Here is a 20045-nt window from a genome sequence, read left to right on the forward strand (position 1 = left end):
CTCATTTGCCACAGGTGGCTCCAGTGCGTGAACGCCTATAGCTTTGCATTTGTCAGTGTAATATAGGGGGTACAGTGGCGCCATTGCCCTGAAATTGCAAGAACACTGGTGCTCAAAATCTTGGCTTGGTGCGCTCAGCTGCGAGACGGAGCCAAGCTTCCACTGACTGCAAATGTGCAGTATAGACCAGTTGCACCGAAGCCGCGTTCGAAAAACCCCATCCACATCGACAACGCCATCTTCAAACTGAGCTGGCGGATTGAGAGAAATACATCCTTGAAACCATGCCAGGCATTTGGTCGTCTTCCAATGGCTTCCGTCACCCGTTCCTCGCGGCGCGCTGAAGCTCCGCACCCGCATCACCACCTGACGCCCCCAGCAGGAGTATTCGCACATGCCCAGGGAGGAGGAGGAGGGCGCAACAAGAGGGCACTCGACACTAACGATCGCGATTTCGATGCGATCAAACCGAAAAGAACGCGATTTACAGTCGAGATCTTCGCAAAGGGCACTCACGGACTCCGTGATGCCGATATCGACAACAACAAAGCGGCACCACCCACGCGCAAACCTGCTGCGACGCCTACAGTGGCGACTGCGACACCAATACCCCCTCCTGCTACGAACGACAGCACGACATCGAAGCCGAAGCAGGAGCACACTCTGACAAAACACCAGAGCAAAGTTATCAATGGAATCAAACATGAACTCGATCGGTTGCAGCCTCAGCCGAGCGATACTAATACCCAGGAGCAAGGCCGCAAGCTGCGCTCTCAGGAAGCTACAAGGTTCAAAAGCGAACTTTCTGCCTATTTTCCTGAATATGATGAGGTGATTGGGAATGAGCCCAAGGAGCAGCGTACGTCACAAAAAAAACCCCATCGTTCACCTGAACGTGGCGTACAAGATACATCATTTTCTGACACTATGTAGAATTATTCAATGTTGACACGCCCATCGTAATCGTTGATTCCGATCCACGACGCGCCGTTTCAGAAAATCAACGCGCGATCCCACAAACTCACCACCCCGCAATTGAATATCCTGTACGAGGATACGGCGATGCCCTCTTCTACAATGTATTCGATTGTCAGCAAGTCGATCTAGGTTTTCTAGAATCGCAGTCGAAGAACAAGACCATTGAAGATCCTTTACCAGATAGACTATTTCAGCCAATACATCGTCGTGCTGAGCGGCTGGAGAGATCAATACGTAACACCGAGAAAGGCAGAGCACAGCACGAAAGGGACCAAATTATCCGACTTCTCGAAGGACTCCAAGGCCATGACTGGTTAAGAGTCATGGGCGTCAGTGGTGTGACAGAGACGAAGAAGAAGACGTTTGAGCCTGCTCGTAACCATTTCATCAAAGGATGCCAGGCTATCCTTGACAAGTTTCGAAACTGGGTGTTGGAAGAGAAGAGACGGAAGATGGAGAAAGACAAGGCCCGGGCTGAGAAGGAAGAAGAGGAAACCTCATCAAGCGTCGAAGAAGATGAAGCTGGCGATGATAGCGAGAATGGTGATGCAAGCGACTCAGAATCACCAGCAAAGCAACTGCAAGAGGAGGCCATGGCAAGATCCAAGAATGCCAAAGGTTCAAAGAACCGAAAATCGACTCCTCAACCAGCCGTAGCAAAAATCCCGCGTCCTGTGAAAGCACCACCGGCTCCAAGGCCGCCAGAACCACCCAAGGAGTTCAAATCGTTCTTCAGCAAGAGATATGAGCGTGACAGCGCTCTGCATCGACACAGGCGCACAGGGAGGAAGATTATGGCATGGGGTCTACCCATGCCTGAGATACCCGAGGTTGACTTTGATTTGCCGGAGGAATACCGTGGTGAAGATACCCTCAAGGCTCGCGCGAGGCAGCAGCGCCGCGAACGAAGACGCAGCAAGCAGTGAGTAGTTCTTGTTTGGCTGTTTGTAATATCATTGCAGGCGAAGAGGATTGGTAGGCCGGTTGTACTAAATGGGTTGGCGTTTCGGGAGGGATCTGAGACGCCCTGGTATGGGCGATGGTATCACAGTTGTCTGATTGGGATTGTGCGTATAACTCGAGAACCTTCATGAGATGCTATATTAGAATTTTGGCCTGTCGTTCAAATTGGGCTGCGAAGCCAATGACATGTGACACCTGTTGCTCAACGAGGTCCAACCAACTCACTAAGGATGAGAGGTCATAAACAGACGTTCGGTAATAAATGCCTGATGAATGTTAGAGATATACTCTATGCCAACATGCCTTTGTTTTAATGGGGGAGCGCGGTGGATCGCTCGATTTATCAACTTGATTCTTTTGTTTGTTCTTTGTTCCTAGCCAGAATGATACCTTAGTTGGAGATGTGATGGAAATGCCCCAGAAAGGTACGTACCGCGCACTGAGCCTCCCGTCATGAAATGGAGCGGTCCGTGCGCCAGCTTCCTGACGCGCCGCGAGCTGTCTTCCTTCTTTTGTAAAGTTCACGACGAGAAGTCAATATACGGCCATTTTCCGGAATTGCGCGAGTTGCGCTTTTGCAGTATTTGTATTTTACAATAAGGCCGTTTTCTTACTAATTCACGGTCAAACTTTTCTAATACCCACGTTACCCCTTCCGCTCCTCACTTCACGCAGAACCAACTCCGCTTACCCCATTCAAATTGCGCCGACACCTCGAAAGAAGCACAAGACTGCGCGACAAGAATAATAGGATTACAAATACGCCTAGCGACCCCGAAGGCCTCTTTGCGCTGCGCATCAGGCTGGAACCTCTATCGATGCTGAGTCTGTGAACAATAGCTTGCAGGGGCCCTCAGGCCTTCGTTTCCTTTACCCTGCCTACCACCAGTCAACATGACTACACTCGCCATGCCGCAGGAGCCTGCGCCTGTGAATCACTCTCTACTCGACATAGACGACGAAACGGCATCTACAGAAGATGGATCAGTGCTCGAGTTCTTCGTCATTAAGCAAGAGGTCAATCTCGAGGTGAATTTTCGCGATAAGCGCATTGATGGAACCACCGACATTTTTCTTGTCGTATTCAACGATAAGATCGAGGACATAGTGTTGGACGCTGCAGATTGCGAAATCGATACCGAGAACGTTTTCATCGCTGATGTTAAGGAGTCAAACGGTGATATCGTCGAGAGTCATAGAAGGAGAACAACAGTAACCTACAATGATCCATATGCCAAGCTCACTCACCCAAAGAGTTGGAGTTTGAGGGCCGACCACCATGATATTCGCCGCAAGCGTGCACAGTCGATATTCCGCAGCCGCAAGAACGATGTCCCCGCCGAGAATAGAGAGTTCGAGGGGTGCACACCGGTCTATCGATCGCTGAAGGTGAACCTACGAGGTAAGGCCGAGCCGGATCGCCCAAGGCTCATCATCAGGAAGTCTATGATAGGTCTTGATGCGAACGAGCGATCCAACAAGCAGTACAGAATCACCATCCCATTTTCCCATACAAACCCCCGAGATGGGATACAGTTCGTCGGCGTCGATCCCCTGGACAACCGGTTTACACACATGTACACACGAAGCTCGATACATCCTGGGACTGCTTCGTGCATTTTCCCTTGTATTGATGACCACGGATCACGTTGCGACTGGAGGATATCAATCAAGTACCCCCGTACCTTGGGCGATGCTCTGCAACAAGCGCTGGCTACACAACAGAACGGTAGTAACCCCGACAAGATGCAGATTGATGGCCAGGGGCGAATTCATAACCTTGCTGAGGAAGATAAACTTCGTGAGATGTCAGTTGTCTGCTCAGGTTTTCTTATGGAAGAGACCGTAGATCCAGATGATGATCACAAAAAGATAATGACCTTCGAGCCTGAGAAGAAGGTGTCCGTACAGAAGCTTGGTTTTGCAGTGGGCCCGTTTGAGCATATTGATCTTTCATCCGAGTTCAGAACGGAAGAGGACGAGGTCAAACTGGGTATGAATGCGCTCAAGGTTCACGCATACTGCCTACCACACCGTGCCGACTGGGTAAGGAATACAGCAGCAGCGATCACTATGGCAGCTGATTTCTTTACATTCACGTTTGCTCGATATCCGTTCGGCAATTTCAAGCTCTGCTTCCTTGATGATATGATTCAGGACACTGTGGCACTTTACTCCATGGCTTTCGTCAGCAATCGATTACTTTTCCCAGATGACATTATTGATACCGAGATCGATGTCACAAGAAAGATGGTTCAAACATTGGCGTACCAGTGGATAGGCATCAACATGATACCAAACACAAGAAATGACCTATGGCTTATCGTCGGCATCGCGCATTTCATGACAGATCTCTTCATGAAGAAAATTTGCGGAAACAATGAGTACAGATTTCGGATGAAGACACTCTCCGACAAGCTTGTTCAGATGGACGTCGAACGGCCTTCACTTTACGATCTCGGCCCTTACCTGCATTTGGGAGAGTTCGAGATGGACTTTATGACTTTAAAAGCTCCCGTGGTTTTCTTCATCCTGGATAAACGACTCATTAAGGCTTCAGGAGGACACGGATTGACACGTATTCTCTCTAAACTGTTGACCAAGGTTCAGATTGAATCTTCTGACAGGGCTACTATCCTTGAAACAGAGAAATTCCGAACAACTTGTGAGAAGGGGGCAAAGTATCGGCTTGAGAGTTTCTGGAGCCAGTGGGTCTACGGTTCAGGATGCCCGCGATTTGATGTCAAGGCGAAATTCAACAAGAAGAGGCTCTGTGTTGAGCTTACACTAAACCAGATTCAATTCCAGACAGCCAAGAAGCCACCGCTAGACAAGAATGATTTCCTACGTGTTGTCAAGGAGCGCCGCTCTGGTGTTAAGCCAGGCGAAGTACAGCCTCTGTTCACTGGACCGATGACGGTACGAATCCATGAAGCGGATGGAACACCTTACGAGCATATTCTGGAAATCCGCGAAGATGCCACAAGGTCTACCAAATTCGAGATTCCATACAATACCAAGTATAAGCGGCTCAAGCGCACGCGCCGCATGAAGGAAAAGCAAAACGTTGGTGCCAGTATGGATGCGGAGAATATGGATGATGCGCTCCTCTACTGCTTAGGCGATGTTCTACAGACGCCAGACGAGCAAGCGCAATGGGAGTTGATTGATTGGGATCCCGAAACTGAACGAAAGATGGACCAGGAGTCCTACGAATGGATACGTGTAGATGCCGACTTCGAGTGGTCTTGCGATATGAAGCGGACTCTTGAGCCGTACATGTACGTGTCACAACTGCAGCAAGATAGAGATGTCGTTGCTCAGCAGGATGCTATGCTTTACCTGACCCATGGCCCTTTGCACCCCATCGCATCAGGGTTTCTTACCAGAACGCTTGTGGACCGCCGCTACTTTCATGGTATTCGAACTATGGCTGCTGAAGCTCTGCCACGGCAGGCCAACATCAAGGATCTATCAATGCTTGGCCTTCGACAACTGATGAAGGCTTTCAGCGAGATGTTCTGTCACAAAGGTACGAACCAGCCAAAGCCGAATGACTTTTCCGACAAGAAGCAATACAATGTTCAGTGTGCTATTATCAAAGCCATCGCTCAAGTGAGAGATGCCCACACTTACAAATGCCCCCTTGAAGCTCGCCAGTTCATTTTGGACCAACTTCTCTTCAATAACAATGAGGACAACCCGTATTCTGACCACTTCTACATCGCTACTCTTGTGGAGGCTCTTGCTACGTCTCTCATCCCTTCCAAACAGGATGAATGGTTTGCGATGCAGAACAAAATTCCTAATGAGGATGAGAAGCAGTTCCTCGAAAGGGCCATAGAGCAAATCGAGAGAGTTTTGCGGCGAGATGAGTGGACCCATTCATACCAGAACGTTTGGACTATTGCCGGTCTTAGTGCCAAACAACGATTGATGAAGGCGGAAGTGATCCCGAAGAGGTACATTGATTTCGGGCAGTATCTGTTGGACGGAACGAGAGATCTGATTCGGATCAAGGCCTTCGAGGCTCTGATTGACCTGGGGGCTATGTTGGATCCGACAGTGTTCTCATTATTGACATACTCACTCATCACCGACCGGTCACCGTACGTGCGGAACAAACTCATCGAGGCGTCTGCCTCTGGGCTCGCAGCCATTGCTTTCGGAGAGCATGCCAAGGTTGTTAAGAATGACCCTCGGCCGGAAGATGAAGGAGACCTTCTACTTGTGCAAGATAGTGCCCAGGAGATTGAGGCGAGAAAAGAAATGTTTGCCAGAAAAGAGAATCTGGATGCAGCACTCAAGGCTTTACGAAGAGAAATGGATGAAACCTACGGAGGCGACGAACGACACTACAGCACTGCGATGCGTAAGGCGCTGGATCATCCGAGTCTCGGTCGTGGTGAGATGGAAAGCATGCTAGATTTGGCGGCGATGATGTTTGAGGAGGCTGGCGATTGGGTCATTACGCTCCCCTTACCAAAGGCTTGGAAGGTTGAGAGGCCTGTGCAGCAGCTCTCTAATCGAGTAAGTGCTATATTATTTACGAGCAAGTCTTTGCTGGTGCTAACTTGGACAGTTGATGGTGAAATTCAAAGCTCATTACAGGACGACACCCCGGGAGCCAATCGATCAAGCACCTCCGCCTCCGCCTCCCGCTCCGCCTGCCCCCATCATTGAGCAGAAGCGACCTGCGCCTTTGCAGAAAACATCTTCTATCAAGATCAACACCCACAAGACGGCTTCTGCCCAACGCCCGAGTGTCCCTCCACCTCAACGACCCAGCGCCAGTGCTTCTCCCGTTGTTCAAAGCCCAAAGCCCACTCTACCAAAGCAAGAAAGAGACACCATTGTTGCATCACCAGGTCTATCTCGGCAAGCAAGTGCTACCTCTTCATCAGGATCCAAACCATCTTGGCCCCCTGAACCCTCATCTGCTTCCAGTAGCAAGCGCCCTCGGCCCGAGAAGGATGAACAGCCTACTCCGGCACCCAAACGCGCAAAGGTTGATAAGCCATTCGATTCGGGTATCCCCAAGAAGAAGAAGAGCAAGATCATCACCTTGAGGGTTGCTCCAAACCGCCTCGCTCCTTTACTGAGAAAAGAAAAGAAGCCAAACGGGAATGGCCGGGTATCTCTCCCTTCAGGGGCGCCAAGAGATGGCCCTGCCCCTTCTCTGAACTCAAGATCAGATTCCATCACGGCCAAGCCCGCCAGAAAGCCCCTTCCTGGAGACGCGGCGCGAAGGCCTTTGCCTGGAGGCCCGGCATCATCGCCGCATCCTGCGCCAGAGAGAAAGGTCTCGCTAAATACCCATTCGAACTCTACACCGAAGCCCAAGTCTGCGAGTCCTGCTATGAGCACACCCCCTCCTTCAGCAGCGCCTACTCAGCGGCCCAAAATCAAGATCATTCGAAAGCCACCACCACCACCAGCCCCTTAAGATCCGAAGCCGAAGGAGACATCGTCTTGCTAGCTGATCCTAAAGCAGCCCGCCGATTGCAACAAGTCCGGATCAGTTTGCAGCCCGCCTACTGGCAAATAACACGCTGCCACCAAACTTGCTATCGTTTTGGCCTCTTACTCGTCCCTTTGGGGGCCTGGCAAGGAAGTGTGGCTACTAAGTGAAGAGGAACCATTAAACAACCTCAATGTAAATAGGAGCATAAGAATGCGATGTGAATTGAACGCAAGATGCGACACGCTGGGAATGAGGAAAATAATTTTGATCACTACGTTCGAATGAGAAGTCGTAGGAATTTACGGAAACTGTTTGCGGTGTTTCACGCATTTGGTATAGGGGCAAGGTCGCTGAAAAACTGCATTTTCTGGCGTTGGGAGCGCAACATTGTACGCGAAAGCCTTGATGAATGAGAGGGACGCAACGAGACGTAATGAGTATATAGGCAGTTTTGGGGGCATTTATCAATATATCCGGTCAATGCTAGTCGTCCCCGTGATGTTATGGCCACTTCATGGATGTCGAATATCACCCAAGGTATTGGTGAATAGAACTTAGTGGTGCTATCTTGGCTTCAGATTCAAATTGGGTATTAAGTGATGCAGAATGTCATTTCGTCTTAACCAAGAGGTACGCCGCGCCCCTCGCACTATGAGTAAACAAACACCTGCCCAACTCTCGACTTATTTAACCATATCAAGGGCGTCAAACCACTGGAAGATATTCTATCCTTCAAGCTGGCTGCCACCTTCTTTTGCTTGGGCCTCGAGAAAAGCCTTTCTCATGTTAAACCTCTGATAGCCATGTTTATTAACAAGCCGGTTGTGAGCTTCCTGAGCGCGCTGCTGTTGACGGTCTTCGCTGTCGTCAGCGGGAGGACGGCTGAAGTCTACGCTCGAAGCAAAGTCCAAGTCCGCATCGTCACGGTCTGTCCAGATACCCTCATGGCGAGAAGGCACATCGCGTCCTTCACTGAGATGCTTCATGACTAGAAGGGCCAATTTTCCAGGTGTAAGGGTGGTACGTTTGAGGGCTTCCACGACAAATTGGCGGGGGTAGCCCATTGCTTCATAGCGATTGATCCAGTTCTGAATTTCTCGAGAGTTAGATTTCTCTGAACTCTGAGGCTGGCTTGTATCGGGAATAGCTCGGGAAGAGGTGAAAGAGGCCGGAAGAGACCGTCGAGCTGTTTGGCTGCTTGGTTGTGGGTTCGGTTTCACAGAGGAAACAGCTCGTCTGGGAGCGATTTGTTCTGTAAAGCTGCTGTCATGACGTCGCCTCGTGGGCTGGACATGTGATTCTCGCTGTCTCTCACGAGAGGATTTCTGCTGGCGATGTTTATTCAGACGCAACGGTATTGGTGTAGTATCCAAAGCCGCATCATTTGGCAGTGAAACATCCATAGATTGGTGACGGGTATCCTGCCTGAATGCTGGCCGCGTGCCGAGGTCTTGTGATTCATCTTGCATCGGGGGAAGGGGTGGAAGGTGTTGCGAAGCTTCGCTTTCACCAATATAACCTAGCCACTGAGAGGTTCTTAGTGCACCAGGAGATGTTTCTTGGGCACGCTGTAGTTTGGGGGCTTCTTCGGCGTCCGGTGTAGATGGTATCTCTATGTCCTTACTGTAGCGTCTTTTCTTAAAGCGCTCCGGTGAGGCGAAGGGAGGCTCACCAGCGGTTCGTTTCAAACCTGACGCGGCGACTGGGGGTGAGGACGGTACTTGGATTTGCAGTAAACCACGCTGTTGACCGTCCTCGAAGTCGATGTCCTGACCAGGGTCTATGTCAGGAGCTTGATCCTGTGACTCGGGGTTCTGTTCCTCACTGTTGACTTCGAAGCTCTCCATTGTGTCGAGGAAGTCCACGAGGTTCTCTTCATAGCAGAGATGCAACTCATTGACGGTGTGCTGATCTGGTTCAACGAAGCCAAGGTTTTCTGCGACTCTGTACCAGTCGGTTACTTGACTGTCCTGTGATACTGGCGCATCTCGGGTAGCTAGCATAAGATCAAACAACTCGATCTTCTTTCCATTGATGTTGAGACTTCTCTTGATGTCTTTCTCGGTAACTTTGATATACTCATCAAGATCTTGGTACCAGTTGTACCTCAGAAGAGCGAGAGCTTCTTCTTCCTCTTCCTCTTCCTCTTCCTCTTTCTCTTCCTCTTCTTGTTCTTGTTCTTGTTCTTGGCGGTCTTCTATTGATTTCCGAGGTTTGTTGGCTTCTCTCGGGCCTTGCGATGGCACTGTCGGAGGTTGAGGTTGTGGTGCTCTGCGAATGGGGCCGGTGTCTACTTGGCTGTTCATGCGTTGTTCAGGGGCCCTTTGAACAGCAGCCTTCTGTGGGATTCTAGCACTCGTAGTGTGGTCTGCCGTAGTCTTTTCTGTGGTGCTCACAACAGGGCCGGCTTCTGGAGGCGCAGAGGCTGCCATACTCTCCAACTTTTTCCTATCCAGGGGCTGCAGTTTTTTGATCCAGTGATCACGCCAAGATTGTGCAGTGTGTCGAGGATTCTACGCATGTGAGCTTAATTTGCATGGCTTGGTTTGTGAAAACTTACAATTTTTTCATATTCGTACCATATCTGATTTCCTTTGTGTTGGGTTGGATGGTTTAGTGCCCACCTAGTAAGTTTCGCGTCGTCCTCAGCAGTAAATGGTGTTCGCGTTGACTTTTTGGCTTGATTGCTGCCCACCGGCCTTGGCTCGTCTGGATGGCGTCCTATGAGGTATTTATCCTTGATTTGGATATACCCGTTTTCCACCGAGTCCTTAATAAACTTCCATGAATAAGAGCCAGGGGGGGCATCTCGTTTTATGAGATGGTCCGCAATAAGCATATCAGCATGTTTTTCCAGCATCACGACCTTGCCGCCGTTTTGCTATCTTCAAATCAGCGACAGCGCATGAATTAGTCTGTAGGATCAACATACCGTGATAAGTTCTGTCCAATATTTTCTGCTCGGTACTCGATGTGACAGCCAAAACTTGAGGTCCTTGAAGATGGTACCGCCCTCGGCACTTTCGATTCCATTGTATGTGATTGCCGGCGGCATTGTGATGAGTAGGCTTTCTCTGGATTATGAAAGGGATAAGGCGCTGTTCGTTGAAGATTGTGTGTGAGGCTGGTGTACAAGTGCGCCAACGCCTCTGCCAGATGTCAATTTTGGCAGCGTGAATCAGCTTAAGCCCTTTGAAAATTTGATAAACTCATCGCATAGTGAGACGCGCCCTCAGTTCGGCCGAATTTTGGTTACCGCCCGCGGTCTTGATATTCTCTGGATGCAAGTCGCCCTGATGAAAGCCACGCGTTGAAACGCATCGCGCGCTCACGTGCCAGTAAATTGTATTCAATTAGGCGCGTTTAAGCATTGCCTAAGTGCATAATATTGGAGCCACAGTAATATGGTTAGATTTAGTTATTAAACTATGTAGAGTTGCTAAAATAGCAATACAGCCACTGCATTATGATCACTTTATCTTGCATATGGTTAATTAACTGATCTGATCTATTCTTGGCTGTTTTGTTCGACAGACTTCTATCGTTGGACTAGGTGCCTAGACCAGAAAGAGAACGACGTCACCTCTTATCGATAAGAGCTTCACGGGCTATTCCCGGTTATCGGTAGCTTTGACCTTGGTTGCCATGGTAGCAACGATGGAGTGTTTACTTCCAATCAGAACCGAGGCCGTGGGACGAGTGGCCGGGATTATTTGGGTCTAAGCTACAAGTTGCACGAACAACGCAAAATAGATCCATTCACTTAGCTACTTCAAGCTGGACCTTGCTTTCTTCCTTTTTCCTCCTCTTCCTCTCTCTCCTCTCATCCATCTCTTAAAACATCAAGCTTACTACTACTAACCAAAGCAGGTTGTGTTTGTCTGTCTGTTCGTTCTTGTTTCTGCGTCCTTCATCGCATTGCATCTGATCTGCATTCACACTTTCACGGCCTAGCGAGATTTTACTTGTTTGCATGGGTTGAGTTTGCTTGTTCACCGTGAATAACTTCATCATGTCTTCCGAGGACAAGTACGAAACGCTGGAGAAGATTGGTGAGTCTATCGAGTTCACAGCACTCGTCTCGATGCGCCGTGCTATCAATTGAGTGGCAACTCTAACTCACCGTCTTCTTCTAGGCCATGGCTCCTTTGGTATTATCCGCAAGGTCCGTCGCAGGACAGACGGCTTCATCATGTGCCGCAAAGAAATCTCATATCTACGCATGTCCCAGAAGGAGCGCGAACAACTTCACGCCGAGTTCCAGATCCTATCGCATCTGCGCCACCCAAACATTGTCGCCTATTACCATCGTGAACACCTCAAAGTTAGCCAGGACTTGCATCTTTACATGGAGTACTGCGGGAATGGCGATCTCGGCCGCGTTATCAAGGACCTCGCGCTAAAGGGCCAGCGAGCTCAGGAAAGCTTCGTCTGGAGTATCTTCAGTCAGCTCGTCATGGCGCTTTACCGATGTCACTACGGTGTTGATCCTCCAGAGGTTGGCGCCAACGTGCTGGGTTTGACACAGGGAAGCGCTGCTGGCGGACCCAAGGTTCCTGCTGGAACAATGACTATTCTACACCGAGATTTGAAACCTGAGAATGGTGAGACCTCGATAGTGGATCCCTTTGTTTACGATATTCGAAACTAACAGTGTTTTAGTCTTCCTTGGCGAGGACAACTCTGTCAAGCTTGGAGACTTCGGTCTATCCAAGATGATCAAGTCCCACGACTTCGCCTCTACCTATGTCGGTACCCCCTTCTACATGTCTCCCGAGATCTGTGCCGCAGAGAAGTACACACTAAAGTCAGATATCTGGTCTTTGGGCTGCATCATCTACGAGCTCTGCGCTCGCGAGCCACCCTTCAACGCAAAGACACATTTCCAGCTTGTGCAGAAGATTAAGGAGGGCAAGTTCCCTGCCTTACCCGACGTTTATTCTCCCGAGCTTTATCAGGTTATCAAGGACTGCCTCCGTGTGAACCCTGATCGAAGACCTGATACTTCTGAGCTCCTGAACCTGCCAGTCGTCAAGCTTATGAGGAAGGAGAAGGAGGTTGTCGACCTGAACAAATCTCTCCGCCTCAGAGAGGATGCTTTACGTAAGAAGGAAAGGGACCTCAATGAGAGACTTGCCAATATGGAGAGAGAGAAGGACGTTATCCGAGACGAGCTGGACTCTTCGCTACGGAGAGAGTGGGAGGTTAAAGCGCGTCTCGAGATTGACCGTCTTGCCAACGCAGAGATCGAGCAGCTCCAAAGTCGCTTCGAAGCCGAGGTTCAGGCACGCGTCGAAGCTGAACTGCAAAAGAAAGCAGTAACATTTTCCGGCTCAAGACCTGAGAGTCGAGAGGATGAGTATGCCTCATCGATGGGCAAGTCGGATTACAAGTCTGACTATCCCCACTCTTCCATTGGTGGCAGCGAGGTTGAGTTCCCCTCGACAACAGATCTCACTGAGTACTCCATCGATAGCCCCGAGGCGCCTCGAGAGACTAAGAAGACAGCTCGCACGCCTTTCAGCCGTGCGCAGACCATGTTCGTCGGTAACCCCGCTGGTACACCAATGGATATCGAGATGAACTCACCCAGCCCCATCGCTATCGCGTCGCTATCTCTTTCTCCTCGTCGCAATGGCAACACCAAGGCTCCTACCACTGCCAACGCAAACATCTTTACCGCCAACGCCAATCGAAACTCTGCCGATTCCCGATGGGATCATCCTCGCGATACCTTGTCTGATTCTGAAGATGAAGATGTTGTCCCATCGCCGACACGAAACATCAAATCTTCGAAGAATCCCTTCACCTCCAAGACACGACCTGTCCTCACTTCTCAGAAGTCGTGCCCCATGAACCGCCTCAAGACCCAACCATCAACCTCGGGCTTCGTGTCTAAGCAGATGCCTCCACCTGAGGCTCCGAGGTCGCCCACTCGCCGTCTCAGCAAGATTCCCTCAGCAGCAAACCTCCAGTCCGAGGCCAACAGCCAGGGCTTGACGCGCGCCTCATCACTCAATAACAAGAAGAACAGCAGCAGCACCGATGATGTTTTGGGCAAGGTTGCTGCTAAGAATAACATTCGAGGCCGAACCCTCGTCGAGCTTCAGCAGGCTCGCGCAGGCGGTCGTCCCATGAGCGCCATCGTGATGCCCAGCACAGGGGAGAACGTCAGCCCCAAGAGGGCATTCCGAGACCGCATCGGAATGGAGCGCAAGTCAAGTGGTGACGAGCCCGTCGCTGTCTGGGATCCGGAACGAGACGAAATGCCTAGTCCTTTCCTGGTCCGACAGCGACGGATCGCCCGGGTGTAGGCCGCCTCCGTGCTAGTCGCATGAAAAGAAGTAATGATGAAGAAAGTTGATATATGTGCGGTTGTGGTTTTGTTGTTTTTTTATGCATTAGAGGCGAGCATCATGATATTGCTTTGGAGGGTCTACGCTACCCTAACACACCTCTTTGTCTCTCGTTTTGATTCCCCCTTTCATTTGTCTTACCGCAAGCTGAGAGGGAAACGAGAGGCTTTCCCGATGGATATCCCCCTCACACGTGAGGGTTTGGAAATGATACATGGAAACACTTATGGGCGTTTTTGGCGCGAGCACCAGGATCATGGCATGCATGGAATGGAATGGGTTATCACATTTTAAATGCTCTGTTGGTGTACTTGTTACTTTTAATGGGCAAGGATTTTAGCATTGATTGTTGTTATGAGTTGAACGTCTAAACTACTTGCGAGGAATGGTGGGATTGGATCGAATTCGGTTGAGTTGGATTAGGCTGTTCTTGCGTATGTTTATTCTTAGACGTTGTAAAAAAGATAATGACACTCTTCTACATACTTACTCAACCTCTCAAGCCTCTCTAAATCGGGTCAATAGCATTGTTTGGCCCCCAGATCTCCAAGGCCTTCTCCTAGGAACGCATCCGCACTTTAGAACTCGGTGAGCATCCAATGAAATGAGGAGCCGTTAAAGTGCAGCATTTTGCAGATAACCCTTGTCTATTAGAGACATACAACGTCATTGGACAATCCATATCATCATATGGATGTGTACCCAACTTACACTAACTCTTCTCCATCATGAACCCAACTTGCAGCGTCGTCTCCCCTTCTCGCCTCATTTTCTAACGCCAATGAAAGAACCAAACTGTTGATATATACTTTCTCCAGGTCATAAATCATTTTTTAATCCACCTCTTGAATTCAGCCTTAAACCTCACACACGTCAGCAACTATACTACAACCCTTTAGTGTTGGGCATCACTGCGTCTCCCCCATAAACGATGCTTCCACCCGCCTTGCATATGCATCCCCAGAGCTGCACCCCAGAGCCAGTCGCGCAGGTGAGGCGTTCGACAATGCAAAAGCACGACTCGAAGTGGTCCATTAAAAAGCACGGTGCGGTGAGAGCTCTCGTGATGAGTATCCCCAATAGCAGGGACATCCATGCCTTTTGACATTAGCATCATATCATAAGAAAACAAGCTTCCAAAGATTGCAAGAAACAAAGGTACATGTCGTAGTAAACGTTTGTTATGACAATACAACAATTAACAAAGGGTATTTTTCTCCAAGCACATGCTTCAATACCAAATTTGTCTGAGTAAGGTAAGGAGTCCAAGCATCTGGCACAAATGCCCGAGACACAAACATATATCCAACAATAGGCGCTATTCAACGCCAAAATAGCACCAAATTGAACCCAAGAAAAAGCAGATAGAAGACAGTAATAGCAAGAAAAACATTAAAAAATAGGCCAGGCCGTGAGGCCAATTCCATCTTGCGTAGACGTAGCGCAGCGTGCTGTAGCCGTGAGGCCCATCAATCTTCCAAAATTCCCACGTCCCAGGTTCCCTTCCTGACCTTTGATTCGTCATGGCTATAGACCGAGCCTGAGAGCAAAATGCATTTCGCGATGCGAGGAGCACGGCGGTCCTGTGTAACCCGCGCAGGACTTTGTCTCTTTTTCGAACTCTCCCCTACTTTCTTTTTCGAATCTTTTCTTCTTTTTTAGACTTTTGTTTTACTGTAACAACATTTTGTGAGTGAATAACCTCCGGCCAAACCTTCACGCCATCTGGTAGGCGATCTGTTTAGTGACGTGAACGATGAGAACTGCTGTGACGATGAGAGTGACCATGGCTGCGATGAGAAGAAGAATGGTGCGACGAAGAGTGTCGGTGTCGGCTCGAGCTACCACTACTCTCAAGATCCCGCTCCAGGGTTTCAACCCTTGACCGATATCCCTTGACAATCTCCTTAATGTGGGCGATACGGTCGAAATCTACCTCGAGCTCATCCAGCTGCTGAAGAATCTCGGTATACCGAGCAATTTCTGCGTCGGCGCCGCCGATGATTCCATCAGCTTCGTCATATTGCAGCTGGGTAAATCGCTGCGCTTCATGACTCAGGTAATTAATCCGTTGTTCGATACTAGCCATAAGATGATCAAAGTAACGGCCCAAAGCAGAAAGCGAGGAGCTGTCGAGGAGTAAAAGGCCTTGGCTACTGGCGCGACTAGCGGCGCGCGAGCTGCTGGACCCCCCTCCCAGTGCCGCCTGCCCTTGGCGAAGCAGCTGGATCTCCTCGTTGGTGAGCCCTAGCTGGGTGTCCGGTACAGCCTGTGAGGACATGACGGGCAGCAGCTGGAGGGGCTGCTAGCTATGGCGTGGGGAGACCAGGTGAGTCGCAAAGTATGCGGCTGCGGTTGAGACTTGGGGGGTCAAGTAAAGGTTTCGGTTTTTTGGATCGTCGCAGAAAAGCAAATGGGTTGAGGATGCAGTATGAGCCGAGCAGGTGGGCGAGAAGAGATTCGGTTTGAGTATAAGACCGCTTCGGCAACTCGTGACATGGGCTATGTTGGAAGGGAAGAGACCGAAGGGCCGATGGCCTGTTAACACGATTGAGTGAAGAACACAGCGTTGGTAATGACACCAATGGGCAAGATACCACGGCGCACAGGATCGACAATGATAGAGAGATATGCGAGGAGGATCGCAGCGACGGTAAGGGTGAGGATGATAGCGGATGCGACGATGCTAGAATGGGCGTGGGGTGTGCTGCGCAGAGCATCATGATATCGCGGCCAATACGATCATGAGCATCATCGGTGGTGTTGAGTCGGTTTTCAGTGGTTTCGGGGTATCAGGTAGTTCGTCTGGAGGCTCCCAGACCTCAGAGCGCCCGGAGAGAAACGAGGAGAAGTAAGAGAGAGCGATCGAGGGAGTTGGGTCTCTTTTGGGGAATAGACGGAAGAGGTGTGATTGGAGAATCGGTGGAGGAACCTAAGAAGACGGATTTGGGCTTGAGGTGGAGGGTGGGGGAGATAGACTCGAAGCAACAAAGTACCGGTACGTATCGTTTCGTAGGTAAGGTCGGTCGGTCGAGTAAGGTATGGAGGATGGAAGGCCCGTTTCGGTGAAAGAGGCAGGGATGATTTGACGAGGGGGTTTGCTTGATGATTGCGACCCAAAAGAATGATACTTTCTTTGGTGTGAGGATGTGTGAGCTGAGATACGGTAGAGCGTACAGTGGCAAAGTTTGATATCGTTGAAATATGTATAGTAGTCAGACTGAACCAAGGACCATCATTAGCCTCTATCCTCGGCTGTATGTAATGAAGGGTAATTAATCAATTAGGTGATGGTGTTGAATAAGAGAAGAACTAACCTCCACTACCAAAGTTGTAGCGTGATATGGATGGATGAGATAAGATGGGGGGAGGGGAATGGAGTGAGTGGATGAGATGGGGAAGGAGGATAATTGAGAGGTGGTTGCGGTTGCAGCTGCGGTTGCACAGTTTGGTTACAGTTGCACGTGCAATTGCAATAGCAATCAATCAATTAATCCAGTCGCGGTCAAGGCAAGGGCGGGCAGGTAATACTTTATCACTTTATATAGTAATATTAAAGTTGATGCCCGATTGATTGATTGATTGATTGATTGATTGCGCTGATAGAGACAAAGTGAGGTAAGGTATGGCAAGACAAGGCAAGGCAGGTACCGACAGAGCGGTCACTGATGGAGCTGGGAGCTCTTACAGCCAGCCAGAGATAGCGCGCGCTAATTGGAGCTCCCTGTCATTAAACGACGATCTCAAGAGGTCCAAGAGTCGGCTTTTTTTTTTTTTGCTTCTTCTGCCTCGTCTCTTCTAATCCAACGGCGAACGACAGATAAGAAAGACACACAAGACAAACCAGCAAATTAATTCCTGGTACCAACAGTGATTTGAACGGGAGGGCCACTGGCGTTTGCTGTATTCAGACCTGACAGGGTATCATTTAGGCGTGAACCAGGACCAACTCGGCGGCCATGATGCTGGGGGGCATAAAGGTCGGTGAGAAAGAAACCAAGAACCCACGGTGAGAGAGATCTCGATGGTTATTGATGGCGTCGTACTAGAGGAGGAGAATATGAATCAAAGGGGGAGAAAAGGGAAAAAAGAAAAGAAAAGAAGAGACAGGAAAAGGAGGAAACAAGAGTTAAAGACAAAAAAGAAAAGGGTGGCTTCTTTCTTTTATTGGGGTCGACTATAAACATGGAAGACGACAACTTCACACAGATCAGGAGATGGATCATGATACAATACACGTCCACGGGCAAGAGCAAACATACGACACCTTGACTCTAATTGCCTATTCCATGAGACGGAGATGAATGACCATGCCCGGGAACTCGGATCATGGGCCGTATATTTCTCACTCGGTGAGACTCTCTCTACTGCTACCTAGGTAAGTTAACTAACTCACCTCGGTTCGGCTTCCATGTCGATAATAGACCCAGACACAACAAATATTAATGATTCCCATGTTGACTTTTTCTTTTCCGTGCCTCTGCTGGCCATGACCTACATACAAAGTAGGGTCTATCCCTGATCCATGCTCTCACCATCACCACCACGAGCCACATTTGGCGGAGGCAGCCACCGCGGGGATCAAAGCTGAGGAGCCCCGAGCACGACATGTACTCCATTGTATTCCATTATCTGTAACATGTACAAGACACTTGCTGTGATGGCAGGTCAGAAATAAAGTGCGTACATGAATTATCGTGACGATCCTCCGCCAACTATCAGCACACACACACACTAGATATCCCCAGGTACTGCCCAAATTGGTAGGTGTTAATGTCATGCGCACGTGTATCTCCCGTCCGATCAATGCACTCCCTGTTAAGTTAGTTATACTTACACGTCCAATGCAGCTCGCGGATTCCTTCTACAACACCAAACCAAGAAGCGTATCAATCGCGATATCGATCAGCCGACGCACGAGCCCAGCGCCTACTGACTCAGCCTGAAACCCTCCCTCATCACACAATAAGTTGATTGTTGCCCATGTCTCATACGTAAGTACCTAGGGAGGAAAGAAAGCTCAAGACTTTAACCCTAAGTGATAAAAATATTTAAGTAAATTTAACCTAAGTCTAGGGGACTCTTTGCTGAGTTTATTTTGACACCTTATATCAGGGTTTGTTGTTTTCTTGCCCTCTGAGGAGTATATAGGTAGAGAAAGAAACACCGTCAACTCACTAACTCTCGTCTGTCGATCCGGAAATCGGCAGCCATCTCCCCGAAACACAAACCCCCAATATCAATGGGTGATGACTTGTGGCGCGCGCCAGACGAAACACATCCCTGACACAGCACATCACATCACTATGTACACAGCACTACACACCAAAAGGATAAACTACGATAATCATTACCCGTTGGTTTGCTTGTCGAGTTCAACTCAATACGTGTTGCAGTTCGTCTCGCTCTTTACACTGCAGGTCCAGATGCATATTTTCTGCAGATGCGTGTCTGCATCATGCAACTACTGCTGACCTGCAGCACTATTGAGCCTCAACATGACGTCTATAAGTGTCAGCAGCTTCACTCACTCATTCACAGGCTCATCCATTCAATCAACCTCGGAACATTGCCGTTTTTCTGCGCCTCCCCCGCCCTCGCAACAACCTGAACTGCCGCATCTTAACCTCAGATGATACCTTTTTTACCTTCCCGGTCCAATTTGCCTGTTCTCTTTTTGCGTTGCATCGAGTGGCACGAGGACAGCCAAAGGATCGTGTCAAATGCAGCTTGCCGCTGCAAGTAATACCACCCTTGCTCGTGCTATCATATGTTGTGCGCCGACTTTAAAGACTGGTCCTTGGTCGATCCAGCCACGAGCAAGCCATGCCGTGCTCCCTTGGTAGACTTTTACTTTCGTGCTGGGCAATCATCCGGAGATCCTCAAGGGCGCCATGCTGTGTAACAAACTTCTCCCATCAAATTCCTTTGATGTTGGAGTCGTACAAGGTTGCCCCATGCTCTTACAGGAAATTAGAGCGCTGGCAAAAAAAATTGCATTATCTCTTGACTAATGTCACCTCCAATTTGACTGAGTTCATCATAAAATGCTCGGAGGAGCTATATCGTGTGTGCTGTTTCTCGGGCGCTGTAACTCAGATCTGGTTGATTGCTTCCCCTTATATTCACGGCAACGTTTCTATCGTCACACAATAGGTCGTCTTATCAATACGGCCGGAAGATCTCCAAGTTAGTTATTTGTATGTCGTTTTTGAACCATAGAGCCTGTATCCATTCAACATAAATCCCGGCACCTACCATAGGAAGTTCGGGTTTGGCCCTAC

General features: G+C 49.4%; 5 protein-coding genes across 8 annotated transcripts; 3 read left to right on the top strand and 2 right to left on the bottom strand.

Annotated features, from left to right (window-relative positions):
- The first annotated feature begins 119 nt into the window (after positions 1–119).
- Positions 120–2210, top strand: FVEG_03955 (hypothetical protein). The gene is made up of 2 exons (XM_018891631.1): positions 120–859; positions 934–2210. The coding sequence occupies exons 1-2, from the start codon at positions 310–312 to the stop codon at positions 1902–1904; spliced, it is 1521 nt and encodes a 506-aa protein (XP_018748182.1). The 5' UTR covers positions 120–309; the 3' UTR covers positions 1905–2210.
- Positions 2211–2318: 108 nt separating this feature from the next.
- On the top strand, positions 2319–7942 carry FVEG_03954 (transcription initiation factor TFIID subunit 2). Its single transcript, XM_018891630.1, has 2 exons — positions 2319–6471; positions 6524–7942. Exons 1-2 carry the CDS (start codon positions 2836–2838, stop codon positions 7385–7387), a joined length of 4500 nt encoding a protein of 1499 aa, XP_018748181.1. The 5' UTR covers positions 2319–2835; the 3' UTR covers positions 7388–7942.
- Positions 7926–10691, bottom strand: FVEG_03953 (hypothetical protein). Its single transcript, XM_018891629.1, has 3 exons — positions 10338–10691; positions 9966–10286; positions 7926–9918 (listed from the first exon to the last, which is right to left on the bottom strand). Exons 1-3 carry the CDS (start codon positions 10458–10460, stop codon positions 8131–8133), a joined length of 2232 nt encoding a protein of 743 aa, XP_018748180.1. The 5' UTR covers positions 10461–10691; the 3' UTR covers positions 7926–8130.
- Positions 10692–11129: 438 nt separating this feature from the next.
- Positions 11130–14332, top strand: FVEG_03952 (NEK protein kinase). The gene is made up of 3 exons (XM_018891628.1): positions 11130–11457; positions 11542–12009; positions 12068–14332. Exons 1-3 carry the CDS (start codon positions 11418–11420, stop codon positions 13717–13719), a joined length of 2160 nt encoding a protein of 719 aa, XP_018748179.1. The 5' UTR covers positions 11130–11417; the 3' UTR covers positions 13720–14332.
- FVEG_03951 (hypothetical protein) lies at positions 14149–17927 on the bottom strand. Of its 4 annotated transcripts, XM_018891627.1 has the most exons (4): positions 17770–17927; positions 17079–17674; positions 16939–16981; positions 14320–16891 (listed from the first exon to the last, which is right to left on the bottom strand). In XM_018891627.1, the coding sequence occupies exon 4, from the start codon at positions 16040–16042 to the stop codon at positions 15503–15505; it is 540 nt and encodes a 179-aa protein (XP_018748178.1). In that variant the 5' UTR covers positions 16043–16891; positions 16939–16981; positions 17079–17674; positions 17770–17927; the 3' UTR covers positions 14320–15502. The 4 variants fall into 4 exon arrangements, with proteins under 4 accessions (XP_018748175.1, XP_018748176.1, XP_018748178.1 ...); XM_018891625.1 differs by having other exon boundaries at positions 14264–16981; XM_018891626.1 differs by having other exon boundaries at positions 17079–17927.
- Positions 17928–20045: the final 2118 nt, after the last annotated feature.

This window comes from Fusarium verticillioides, chromosome 2 (assembly GCF_000149555.1).
Source record: "Fusarium verticillioides 7600 chromosome 2, whole genome shotgun sequence".
NCBI lineage: Eukaryota > Fungi > Ascomycota > Sordariomycetes > Hypocreales > Nectriaceae > Fusarium > Fusarium verticillioides.